The sequence below is a fragment of the Nesoenas mayeri genome, assembly GCF_963082525.1.
Source record: "Nesoenas mayeri genome assembly, chromosome: 7".
NCBI classification, from domain to species: domain Eukaryota; kingdom Metazoa; phylum Chordata; class Aves; order Columbiformes; family Columbidae; genus Nesoenas; species Nesoenas mayeri.
In genome coordinates this window covers 8661014-8674866 of record NC_137551.1, presented here as the reverse complement: position 1 = coordinate 8674866, position 13853 = coordinate 8661014, and the positions used below count along the sequence as shown (strand labels likewise).

Here is a 13853-nt window from a genome sequence, read left to right as displayed (position 1 = left end):
ATAATCACATGATAACTTAAAAAAAACTGATCAGAAGAGGACCACCGAGATGAAATAGAGTATCAAACGTCTGACTGAGCAAACGTAAAATTATCAGTGATACAAAGCTTATTTTGTAGCTGTGTCAAAGGACTTTAATCAGGGAAATTGTCCTTAACTTGGGGTGGGGAGAGTGGGCTGGAGGGAAGAAAAAGGGAAAAGAGCCAAATAAGCCTAGAAAAACAGTAATTAAAAAAAGATAGAATTGATGCACAGACATGTAGTTTCTCACACAGAAGACCATTGACACACTCAGGACCAGAATTCAGTTTTCCTTTCACTGGTAGAAAACCCCAGATAATCCATTGCTTCCCCTGAAAATAACTCTAAGGTTATTCCAGTGCAAAAAAAGAGCCAGCACTGCTCTAAACAATCCCTAGCAGGAAACAGCTACCAAACTGCAGTCCCATTATTCTTCTGAGCTTTATATAACATGAGAAAACTTTGTGAAGTTCAAATTCTATCAAAGAAGTGTCCTACTTCCAATTATATATGGCTTATTTTGAAGAGCATGGAGCCACTTCTTTTTGTAGAGGACAGTACTGTAGTTTAGTGCCAAACAAATGGATTCATTAATGTCATTCAAAGGTACCATTACTTCTTGGCTTACCTTCTGAAAACAACAGAATTAACACATCAGAGGGAAACTCCGGAAGCTCTGCACTTTCTTCTATTCACTTTTCAATGTGTAACATAGTTTTCTGCCTTCCAGAGAAGATCCCCCATTTTGCTGAAGATGTCTACATAAGCCTCTGCAGGTCAACATCCAAAGTGTGTCTTTCAGCCTTGGGCTGTTTCAAAACAACTAATCCGTGTTCTCATCTGCCTGATTTTGGCTAGTGAACTCTGGGCCAGGCTGTGTGAGTCTCCTCAGAAAAAGTAACAAATTCAAACTACAACCTTTGAACAGCAGGTTAAGCTTAGAGGTAACACCTGACATACAAAACCGATGCGGCAGAGAAATGTAGCTCCCTAGGAGTGGCTCTCATTTATGATGGTGGAAACCAAAGCAATGGGGGTTTACATTTGTTTGTTTCTTTGTTTAAGTATTAATTGAACTACCAGAGAATGTGGAAGAACCTTACTCCCTGGAGTATGAACTTTAGGTTCTGACAATAGCAGTGGTGTGGAGATGTGCCCCAGGGGATCCTGGACAGCCCCTTGCTGTCTCCCGCCCTGATCCTGAAGTTTGCAAGTCAGGGTTGGGGAATCCATGGAAATTCCACAAGCAAAGGAGGGCTGGATCCTGTCTGTTGGATTACCCATGACAGCAGTTGCCAGTGACTCACTGAGCAAGAGAAAGCTGGTGCCAACCTCCCCAGACAAACACTAAATATATTGCACTAAGGGGGAAAAAAAGGAAAGAAAGAAGAGGGAGGAGAAAAGCAGAATATAGAAGGGCGCTGAGACAGAAAAACAAAGACAGAAAAGAAAAAACAGAAAGAAACAAGAAATGTTGTTGGAAATATATTTCTTACAGACTGAGGAAAAAAAAAATGTAGTGGAAGGTTATATTGGGAAAGAACCTCAACAAACTGCACAACCCAAATGTCAGTCCTGAAAGGGAAAGTCACGGAATGCAGTGGTGCTCCAAAACAAGCTGCTGCACTGAGATTTAAAATCAGCAATTGTGGCACAGCAGAGGCCACCACCAGCAGAATCCTGGCAAGTGTGTGCTTAAAGGCTAACCCTTGGGTCTAAAGTAATCTGCACACCCTGGCACAGGTGATTTGAAATTCCCATGAAGAATTTTATATGATAAACTGCAGAGACATAGAAAGTAGAGAAACTGGTAATCAGGCTAAGTCCTGAGGAAATATGAGCTGTCTCTGCAAAGAGAGATTGCTCTGTTTTTATCTCTTATCGCTACTCTAGCCTTAGGGCAATTTGGTGCAAGCTGAAGATATATTGTAATCACCATGTATTTATTCCAGGATAGATACAGAGATTTTCAGCTACTCAAATTCTGAGGGATAAAGTTACCATACATACCTCTTTGATTGGTACAGAAACCTCTTCGAGTGTTTCTCAATTTAACACATTTAACATATGCACATGTGCGCTACATACGGCATTCACTTTGGAGATCTCCCACGCAGTTACTTTAAATAGTTATGATATAGGAAAGTTATTGTCAAGCCCTTAAATATACGAGACATGCAGAACCACATTTAAAAAAAAGTACAAGGATTATCCCAGCAGAAAAAAGCACTGGTTACCTTGGTTTTGGAAAGAATAGGGGCACCACGATCCAGCAGCATCTCTACAACCTGTTCATGGCCACTTCTTGCTCCACAGTGGAGAGGGGTCAACCCATCCTGTGGGACACAAGCGTTAGAACTGATCAGTTTCAGAAACAGTAAAATTCTGTGTACTTTTATAAAGACCTACCATGTCTTACAAAACTAATTAATTCCTGCAGAATGCTGCTTTTACACAAATGAACAGTTGAACCTGTTTATTCAAATGTACATTTTGGCTTTGATTTTCTAAAAAATAGTCATATCAAATTGGTGCTCAAGCAATGTGCTGCTGCCAAGGCTCTCACTGTACATGTGGTAAAGAGGTAAATGCACATACAAGAAAAATATAAGGTACTTTTTGCCTGAATGTCTTTAAGAAAACTGTGTCTTTAATTTGTCAGTATGCATCAAAGTCAATGGATAGTCCTTTCATCTGAGAGGAAAAGGAAAAAAATCTTTCCTGCTTAGATTTCTATTATTATACTGATTTTGACATGTGTATATGAGATGAGAAAACCATCTTAATCCCAGGCGATAAAAGTATGATGAATTAACTTCTGTCTTCTGTCATGTAGACCATTCTTGTGTGACTTCCAGCTGAATGACCAGTCTGGAGTCAAGACACATTGTCAATAACTCTTTTAGCATAGTTTGCTTAAAAAGAGTTATCATATTACAAATACATTCCCTTAAATAAAAGACTCTTTTTAACATGAACAGAGTTATCCCAAACTGATTTGATTATGCTTTGACCTGTATCCTGTTTACAGTGGTTAAGTAACCTGCTATACACAAATGCTATGATGAAAGATAACACATTTGTCTTGAGTAACTGTGAGTGAAGTCACATGCAGTTTTTCAATGCTGTTTGACATAGTGCTTGGTACAAATAGTAATGTCACATTTTCAAGAAAAATAAGGAAGAAAAATAATGTTTTCAGAATTAGTAAGAGCAAACATTTGATTTATCACAGGCTAAACAAATATGCAGGAGATACTGTCACACAGAAACAATATTGTATTTTCACTAAATATGTCAAAAGAGGAGCCTTTATAAGAAAGGTTGAAACTAATAAAGAAGTGTTCTGGTTTAACCCCAGCTGGCAACTAAACACCACACAGCCACTCACTCACTCCACCCTCAGTGGGATGGGGGGGGGAGAATCAGAAGCATAAAAGTGAGGAAACTCCTGGGTAAAGACAGCTTAATAGGTAAAGCAAAAGCCGTTCACATGAGCAAAGCAAAACGAGGGATTCATTCACCCCTTCCCATGGTTCATCTCCAGGAAAGCCGGGCTCCATCATGAGTAACGGTTACTTGGGAAGAAAAACACCATCACTCCAAACATGCCCCCTTTCCTACTTCTTCTTCCCCAGCTTTATACACTGAGCGTCATGTCATATGGTGTGGAATATCCCCTTGGGTCAGTTGGGGTCAGCTGTGTCCTCTCCCAATTCCTTGTGCCCCTCCAGCCCGCTCGCTGGTGAGGGATGTGAGAAGCAGAAAAGCCCTTGGCCCCGTGCACGTGCTGCTCAGCAGTAACTAAAACATCCCTGTGTCACCAATACTGTTTCCAGCACAAATCCAAAACACAGCCCCATATTTGCTACTGTGAAGAAAATTAACTCTGTTCCAGCCAAAACCAGTACAAGAAGATACATAAGGATTTATTAGTTTTCCAAAGTCATAAAGGAAGAGGTCTTTTTTTTTCTTTTCCCCCAGTGTCTTCTGGCACTCCTAAAAACATACATATATATATATATATATATATATATATAATATTGTATAAAATATATATGTCACATCATTTTTATAAAAAAAGATTATCTAAAAATTCCTTCTCGCGCTTCCTGTGTTCACTAATTCATGCACGTGCACTCCTCTGTTTGTCTCCGTATGGTAGCAAGTACTATTAAGGTACCTCCTTAAATATATTCTCCATGCATAATTACTATATTCTTGATAATTCCTAAAGCATTACACTCTACTGGAACATCAGCTTCAGGGCTGCAGTGTGTCAAGAGCAGCTGAGGAGAGGGAGACAGTGATTCAGGAGGCCTTACACTCTCCTGCTTCTACTTTCTTGCCCTCTCCTGATAAGCCTATGAAAGGTAGCACAGAAATTGTTGTGATTAGTTTTTTCTGCTAGTCTCATTTAAAACATCTATGGTTTGCATTCTGCATATTCCTCCACTTAAAGCAAGGCACATGTTTTTGATGTAGATGAAGAAGACATTCTGGTTCAGACTTAACTTGATCAGAACTGAGGGAGTCATTTATTCATGCAAGGTGAATATAGTTTGGCCCACTATGATCTTACTGACATCTCTGGAGACCATGCTGTTGTCATTTATGCTTCTTTGTTATTTCAGCCATGAAGTACAGGGAATGACATCTTGTTAAAATTATATACACCAAATAAAGATGTACTGTTCAAAACATGTAAGTAAATACAAAAATAAAAATATATAAAAACTTGTGAATAGTACATTTATCTGCTAAAGTGTAAATGTTTTGCTTAGCTCCACAAGTGTTTAAAAAAGATAATGCATGTTTCCAACACCAGTAGTGTCCACAGGCAAGGGCATATCAAATACTGAACAGAGTGCAAACAACTAAGGTAAAAATATCACAGAAAAGCATGTCTGGGAAAGAAAATAAAAGTCAGCAAAGCTCGTAACTGGAAACCTGTAGGCAGGGTCTGAGGATCGTGTACATTAGATTGTTCAGTCTTTTTACTTCCTACAATTATCATACTCTCCAGGTACATCAAAGAAAGACACTCAGGGAGATCAGGGACAAAACCGTAAATTAGGGAACATTTTCCAGATTTTATGCCTTCCAAATCATTTCACAAATGTACCATGGGTAGTACATACCATGCTCACATAGAATGAGACACATTTCATCATCTTCATCCGCTAGACTAGACCCCTAAAAACTATCTCAACACTTGCCAGAGCATAGAGCCCCAACCCATTTAGGCTGCCAGTCCCTGCCTGGCGGGGTTCCCATGGCACAGGAGGTGGCAGTCGGTCATGCTTGCCCCGCAAGAGCTCATTTGAGTCCACACAGCAGCCACCACCACCAAATGCATCACACGGCATGACACAACTTCACAATGTAATGTAGGTGCTTGTTGGGACAGCTGTTCTGTAGCTATTGTTAAGATGATGTCAGGACTCCCACTGTAAAGAGCAAATACACTTGGAAGACAGCTCATTTAGCTGGAGAGATTTTTTTTTTGTGGTATTCTAAAAGGACACCATCTATTCGCTTGACTTGGTTAATTGCTATATGGTGCTGAAAATCACAAAGAAATGTGCAGAGGCAATCTGAAACACAGGTCACGGAAAGATTTTGTTTAGAAAAAACCCCAGAATCTGAGATTAAAAGAGACTGCTCTGAACTCAGCAAGACTTCATTGACTTTCTCAGGAGACTTCCTAGTTGCTTACTGTTCATATAGATTCTACTATGTGAAGCGTAAAATATATTACATGTATTAGGAAGAAAACTTGCTTTAATATGATAGTCTGCAATGGCTCAGAAAAACCATTACAAACGATTATGACAATAATCTGCAGATTAAGGAGTCTGTAAGTATGCACTGACATGATAAATCATATCATCTGTATTATCTATCCCTCCAGAGAGTCTAAGAGCAGCTCCAGAAAAGCCAGGAGGACAATAGGCGGAGTTCTGCTTAGGCACAAGCTTCCCATAGTGTTGCACACTAATCTCTGGGGCTGCTGCTCTTTCTTTATAATTTATTTCAAACACACACACATATCTCCAAAATAAAGGAGATCTAAGCATTTTTTCTGGTCCCTGTTGAGACTTGGACAGCTGTATAGCTCCCTGACCTTGTTACACTGAGGTCACAACTGGCTTGAGGTTATCAGATGACAGTGCAGGCAGTTAAGCCTCCCTGCTGCAGCATGTTTTGTCCTGCCACCACACCTGGCTCTAAGAGACCCCTGAGCAGCACGGGTAAGCTTGAACCAGCCTCCCTGTGCTACCCAGCTACTCCTTCCCTGTCAATGCCCACCCAGGTTTTCCCTCACACAACGGGTTCTTCTGGGCTGTACCCCAAATCCATGGCAGCCTTGGTACCACATCAGTGAGCACCAGCTTCTAACCCAGTCTATGAGTGATGAAGTTAAGCACAACGCACAATAAAACCTTTACTGTGATGCAAATATTTAGCAAGATCTTATCAGATTGAGGCAAATCCCAGAGCCTGTCCATGGTCTTGGCAGGAGCGTGCCAGGCGCTCTGCTCCCCGGAGCCGCAGGCAGAAGCTGTGATCCACAGGGGAGCAATTACTGCTGCCTCCAGAGTTCATCATCCCTGTTGCTGCTTGCTGGGTCCCTACGCTTGTGCTTCAGCCCAGCCGGGCTCTGAATCTCACGGTCCCTCTGTGCTCTAAGTCTCCTGAATTCTTCACTTCATTGGCACCACTGCAAAGTGCCCCTTCATACAATAGGGTAACAAATGAGGTTTGCTCTGCCTACACACACAAAATGCACTTGTAGTGCCAAGACAATGTTATTCTTGTGGTTATCTTATGTCTTAATACATGTGGTTTTTCTGGAGCAGCTTATGTATGATCTGATGTATCTTAAAAGAGCATATCCCACATGTTTTGTGCAGATAAGACTGCTGATCTGTTATTTAGCTGCAAAATCAGTAGAATGAAGATTATAAATACTTACTGTTAATCCAGTCTAAATCGTGCTTTCTGTCTGCTTCACACACAAATTCACTTTAGCATATACAGTATTAGACAGCCAAAGCAAATCAAGCTAATTTAATCAACCTCTCTAATTAAACTTATTTTAAAAGTTATTTTCTGGAAGATAAAGAAAAATAATTAGGGCAATATTCAGCAAACATTTTACATGAGACATTAACAGGTCTCTGCTTAGAATGCTAGTTAAAAACCTGAACGATAAAAGCTGCCCTGGACGGACAAAAGTAACACATAGTTCTTGAGGACTACCCTTAAGAATTCAGTACAAAGCCCCAAGTTGCTAAATGTCTCACACAAAAAAAGGACAGAGAGAAGATAAACAGCTGGTTAAAATAAACAATGCACTATAAGCATGAACTAAAAGGAAAAATAAAAAAATGATGGCTTAGCATCAAAATAGTTGTAAAATCATTTTTGGAAATAACCTCATATGCTCACACATCATCTGAACCTCTCAGTTTGCAGGTGTGCAAATACTTATGGTGCTCATCAAATCCTGGTCCTACTGAATACAGAGAAATAGGGAGCCTATAGACGGCTTCTACAATAATTTAAACAGGATAAGGGTTTAGCCCTTCATATTAACCTTTTGTGCAGTACTTCAGCACTGCAGTTTCCAGGACCATCTGCCAGCAGCAAATGCAAATGCTCTTGATAATGACTAAGAAATAATTACCCCAACTTATTAAACACTCAGGAAAGGCTTTATATAAATTTCTCTAGAAAATGTTTGTGAAAAATAAAAGTAGACATTACATGGAAAATATTTCCAGTACCCCATACAGAGAATGGATTGCAAGAATAAATCTCAAAATAACTGCTGAATAGCTAAACCTGTAACATCTAACAGAGTAGTGAATCCTGCCCCTGTTAGTGTTTGGTCAACAGCACAAACCAGTATCTTCTGCATACTCATTTAAAGGTGAATTAAAGATCTGAAAAATTACAAACAGAGGTGAAGGAAGTTCTGCCTCTGAGCAAAAGAAACAAGCAATTTTCAAGAAATTTGGCCTTTCATATGGGTACAGAACCTTTGCCATTCACCTTTAAGGAGGTATTTTATGTTCCATAACCAACATTTGCATTAAATAGTATCACGGTATCCAAGATAAAAACTATTTTAAGCAAATAAAAAAAATTCTACTTATATCTTATTCACTAGAGTTCTGCTCATCTCTTTAAAACCACTTAAAAAAATGCAAAAAAAAAAAAAAAAAGAGAGAGAGAGAGGGGTTTTACACTTATAAACCTGGTAATAGAAGCCTCATTTATTTTCATGTGCAAATCCCATCGGTGTATCAAGTTGTGTGTGTGTGTTCAGCACCCACACCTGCCCCTCGCAGAACACCACAAGACTGGGCTCGGACTGGGCATCCAGCTGATTGACAGGCATGATTTGGTATACGTATCAGAAAAGACAGCTTTGCCTGCTCTTTGCCTTTCTATACATTCAGTAGAGGTGATGTTGTTGCAAAAGTATATGACTGAAGCTTTTCTCATCCTGCATTTTCATATGGCCATCCTATGCCTGGAACATTAAAAAAAGAATGATCTTTAAAAAAGTGAAATGACTGCAAAGTTGACATACCTCAACTGTTCTGCCTCAGAATACAACATTGGGTCAGGCAGGAATAACAAGAGAGATTTAGCAGCAACATCTGTTGTAACAGCTCACAGCAATTAATCTTAGCTATTGAATATGAGAACTACGCAGACACTCCTGAAACACTGTCCTTTTTCCATCTAACATCGCATTACCCTCAGCCTTCTATTGCTTCTCCTATTGATTTGGAAATCCTTCCTGATCTATGCCAGTGATACTCTTCCTTTTTCTCCATCATGCAGCTGTCTGCTCAGTGCAGCGAGTCTCCTCAGCAGAGCCACACCGCCCAGACCGCAGGCTTGCCAGGGTGAGTCAGTGCCGTCGGGAGCAAAACTTGCACTTAGTCACTAACTGCCAGAAAATGATGGCTCTGGTAACGCCGGGGAAGGGCAACGATGAGTGACACATGTACAGCACAAGCAGGAGAAGTAGTGCAAATCCCTACTGATTCATAGGGAGGATGGGTGTTTGGGGAAACAGGCAGTCTCCAGGGAAGCCAGAAAAAACAAACCACCACTTTGGGAACCGCACTCATCCGTTGCCTTTTGCCTCGCTGGGAAGCCCTGCCAGACTCAGGAGCTGTTAATGCTTCTGCTCTCTTCCTGCATCCTGTTTCCACCCCAGACTGTATTTTTAGTTATATAAGTTATCCTAATGTCTGACTCCGAAGCCTGTGATACAGAAAATGAAGCAGATCATGAATTTTCATAACCAAAAAAAAGAGAACAAGCTGGACTCCAACTATTTAAAGTAGAGGTCCCCAACTTTTTGGCTGCAGTGGGCCATATAAATGCTTGCAGAGAAGAAGCAAATTGTCCCTTGCCATGTCCCTTTCTCCCTGCTCTGACCAAACATTCATCTATCACGTCACCAAAACGCGGCCCACTCAGCCTGGCAGCCCCCATGTAGCATGTAGGAGGCTGGTATTTCAGTCAAGAAATTATACCCACTGTTCACATTATCCATGAAAAGTCATCTCTTCCACATTCCCCCAATTAGAAAAACCAGAAACATTTTACTAAGAAATCATGAGCGACTGCTAAAGGTAAAATGGAAGAAGAACTAAAGAAAAACAAGTGGAGAGAGTGAAGAGAATACAAATTGACCCAGTTTCTTAGGTTAGACACTTGTTTTGTTTAGAATGATTCAGGTGGAAATGATACAGAACAATTAAAAATGGAAGGTGGGCAAGTTATATGCTAATATTCAAGAAAATGACAATTGTCAAAAAGTTACAGGTGCAGCTTCAGAAGGTTACCTCATATGCACAGGATATTCCAGAATATCCATATTCCAGAATGCCACTGTGGATATCCCTGACCAGGTTTGATTGGGTTTTAACCACAGTGGTTAGATAAAACTATATGCATTGAGCTTTTCAGTCACTCAGCAACTTTTGTCAGGTGTTGACATGATGGGAAGTGTCACTACACCTGGCACGTTTGCTGACAAATCCAAGTCAGCAGCCACCACCCAGTCAGAGCCTGAGCTGCACAAGACTCATCAGCAACATCTCGTCCTGCGACGCTGCCATATGGATAGTGAAAGGCAAACACACACTGCAGTTCAAAGTCACTCTTAGCATTCCAATTCTGAAATAACTGAAGTGAATTCTTGTCTTTCAGTATTTTGCTGTACGTTCATCTCTACCCCCAAGTAGCTAGAAGCAGCTCCTAATTAAAAGCTTTACAGAGAACATGGAGAATTGTTGGTTCTGGGCTTTACCAGACATGGTGTTTCACACACTGCTTTAAGAGATATAAATTGTTAGCATTCTACTGCAACCATTTCATAAAAAAGAAATGCAGTGCATCTACGGTAGACTGCCAGCAAGATGAACAATTTAAGCTGTAAAGCAACTAATGGGTCAGAGGCAAGAATCCCACACAGTCACAGCATTTACATTTAAGCTTACCCTTGTTTTGGCATCAATTTTAGCTCCTCGATCAAGTAGGAGTTTGACCATATTTGCATTTCCCCTCTTCGATGCAACATGTAATGGTGTGATATCATTCTGTGGAAGAACAAAATGTGAAAGTAAAAATCCATATATCTTTGTTTCATGAACTCCATGATCAGTTTGCTCGCAGAATGAATTATGCCCAATTTGCTAAAGTATAACATGGTTTTGATTCCCTGGGCGCATGAAAGCAAAGGGAAGCTGTGTCTATCCACCTATGTGACTTACTAGCCTGATAGCTTGACATATATATGATGAAGACAAACAATCAAGTTGTAGTTTGAGTTATAAGAAGATATGATTGTGCCTCAGTTCTTGGCTTTCATATAAGAGTAAAATTTATGCAATTTTACTGAATAAGCCCTAGCAATTTAATTCAGTTGTGGTTGTCTCTGAGCATGTAACAACAAGGATTCATACCTCACAATTTCATTGACCTTGCAGGAGCCGTGCAAAATAATAAAACCATTACCTCTGTAGATCTGCTTCAAAAGCAACAAAACACAATGCTATTTATTTATGAACATTCTCAGCAAACTCCGACAGCCTCTTACGCACCTTCGTTTCAGTTACCTGGCTAATTTTGTCTATGGAATTTGTTCCTCTAACAGACATAATGTTGTACTTCAGGTAAGACTGTAAGTACACATATGTGCTCCCTGCGCGGTGCCAGGCAGCCCCGCCGCACACAGCCAGGCTGCACATCCAGGGCAGTTACATAACCCCAGCGTGCGCACACACGCACTTTTTTAACAAGATGTAGCTAGGATGTTTCTTCATGCTCTGATGAATCCTTTATCTTATGGTGTATGAAAGCCACATCCTGTATATACTTGATCATATGGAGCCAAGTAAGAATAAAAGGATTTAAATAGAGCATGCAGCTACTGTAGGAAGACAAATAGAATTTTAAAGAACATGGTTCTGTGTATTCAGGGGCTGCACAAACAGCTGGCTGCGTAAAACCAGCTTCCCTGTGACTGAGCAGAAATCGGTAAATTTTAGTGAGCATGTGTGCTATGGCTTACTGAATCAGAAAGGCACACATCACCTTGAATATAGCTGGAGAGTGGTTACAGGTGCCTTGCCTGGCCAACAGATCATTTATTAGTGCTTTCTCTAAACTGCACGTGAGTGGAGTGGTAGAAAACCAGCACTGAAAAAAAAATCCCTCTCAGATGTGACAAGCTGACTCAGAGCTTAATAATAATGCTGAGTACCTAACCCAGTATGGTACACTTTCATTTACACACAATTTCACTATGAAGCTAATGCACAGCTACTAGATAGTACTATTTAATACTGTCACAGCGGCAAAATACATTTTAGCAAGATGAAATGACAGAACTTCTTTCCTCAATACTAATGATCATCAGAGCATCAAAGTGACTACTGTTCTAGGGTGGCTTCTCATTTATTTTAAAAATGTAGTAAAAAAAAAAAAAGGATGCTTAACATATTTTTTTAAAAAAGTATATTATACATAGTCCTTCTAGGGATGTAAAGATGTGTAATTGCTTAACTTGTAATTTGTGAGTTGGTTTTGAAAAAAGAGTAATATCTACTTGACTCGGAGTTGACACTGGATATAATTTGGTGTCACTATATTACTGTATCAGCCACAAAGAGGACAGAATAAAAAGAGGGAAAACACAACTATAAGAAGATATTTTTTGCTTTTCTTCACTTCCCAGGAGGAAAGATGTTACTGAGGTCAGAGGGAGAGAGAGATAGATCAATTCTACTTTCCTGAGAAAAAACAGTAAAGGAAATAATTTTCATGTCTTCAAGTAAATGGTACAGCAGGTAATTTAGACTGAAGTACCACCTTTTTCTGCTTGCTGGCATTGATGGGCAAAGTCCAATAGACCTTAGTGCCCTGTTAATACATTACTTCTAATAATTTACTGTATCATACACAGACTAAAAGAAATGCCTTTTCCAAGGATCAAGAAGAAATGAAGGAGAAAGAGACAGCTTTACGAAAGGTAGGAAAAATACCCATTAGAAGCCTGGTTCTCATTAATCTTGACATCAATCTAAATAAATCCAGTGCAGCACAAGGGAAGGTATAATTACATAAGAACGTGCACATTGCCAGTCCAGTCTTTCAAAGCTCCTGTTGCTTTAAATGAAGAAGACCTGGTTCTAGCGTGGATGAATGAGCACTGACAGATATGCACCTCAACTCCCAAAGATATGACTTCCACTCAGTACTTAAGAGAAACTATCAGAATGTGTTCCCTGTGCAGTTGTCCCTCAGCCTCTGACGGGGGCAAGCAGAGTGGCTGGGAATGTGGGGAAATTCTCCAGCACCTAAAAAGGACTGAGCTCACTTCAGCAAGCTGGAGAGCCAGCAGTCCATCTTTCATCCATTTGATCACCTGTCGTTACGAAAAATATATAAATTTAACATCTCTAGGATCTTGAAACCTTGAGTTACTTTTGGTTGAAAATAAGCAGCAAGTTTACATTAGGAAGAGATGGATGGATGGATAAATAACATGATGACTTCAGACACAGTCTGTTAGGAAAACCAACTACACACATCTACCCTGAGATAAAGAATTGAGCAGGAGGAATCAAGCAAATGAAACTCTACAGGCCCAGTGAAATATCTGTCTTTATGGATGATCAAACTCAGCTCCTTTTTTTCCTGGGAAAAGAGCACTGTGGCATTCACTCTCTGGGAAGGAGGATGCAATTTTCGTTGTACTCTACTAAACTGTTCAGACAGTTCCTAAAAATAATTAAGAAACAAAGAAGAAAAAACATGTTTAGCCTTATTCAGCCCAAACAGCTCAGAGAAACACTTGGGGGAAGTAAAGAGGGAAAAGAGAGAGAGGGTAAGTCTATTCGGATTTCAATTTTGCCATTTAGCTATTTGAGATTTTACTGGCAGACAACAATATAAGGTAATAATTCTGCTGGCTGCCAAGTTCTGACTCCGGTACAGATAAAGAGATGTACTATGTGAATGCTTGAATAATTGCACACTGAACTTTAGGGCAAGCGGCTTGTCTTTGGTCATTATTATGTTATGCCAAGGCTTCAAGAATTATACCTAGATGTATCACATGTATGGCCCCTTCCCGTCTCTCATCTGACAATTAAGAAAGTGAACTGAGAAGTGAATAAACCTCAGACATCACCATTAATGTTTCTGATGACAAAAGGTAAAGCAAGCAACTCAAAACTGAGTTGTTTGTACTTGTCACAAGAAACCAGAGATTAAAAAAAAAAAGGTTCATA

At 40.0% G+C, this 13853-nt stretch overlaps 1 protein-coding gene across 2 annotated transcripts in view; it reads right to left on the bottom strand.

The window, feature by feature from the left end:
• Positions 1–13853, bottom strand: part of ANK3 (ankyrin 3) — a gene marked incomplete at both ends in the record, with an annotated part of 196456 nt that overhangs the window by 107441 nt on the left and 75162 nt on the right. For both annotated transcript variants that reach the window (XM_080347592.1, XM_080347593.1), the window contains 2 exons: positions 2259–2357; positions 10557–10655. In XM_080347592.1, coding sequence (XP_080203718.1) covers positions 2259–2357; positions 10557–10655 — 198 coding nt within the window. The remainder of the gene's footprint in view (positions 1–2258; positions 2358–10556; positions 10656–13853) is intronic.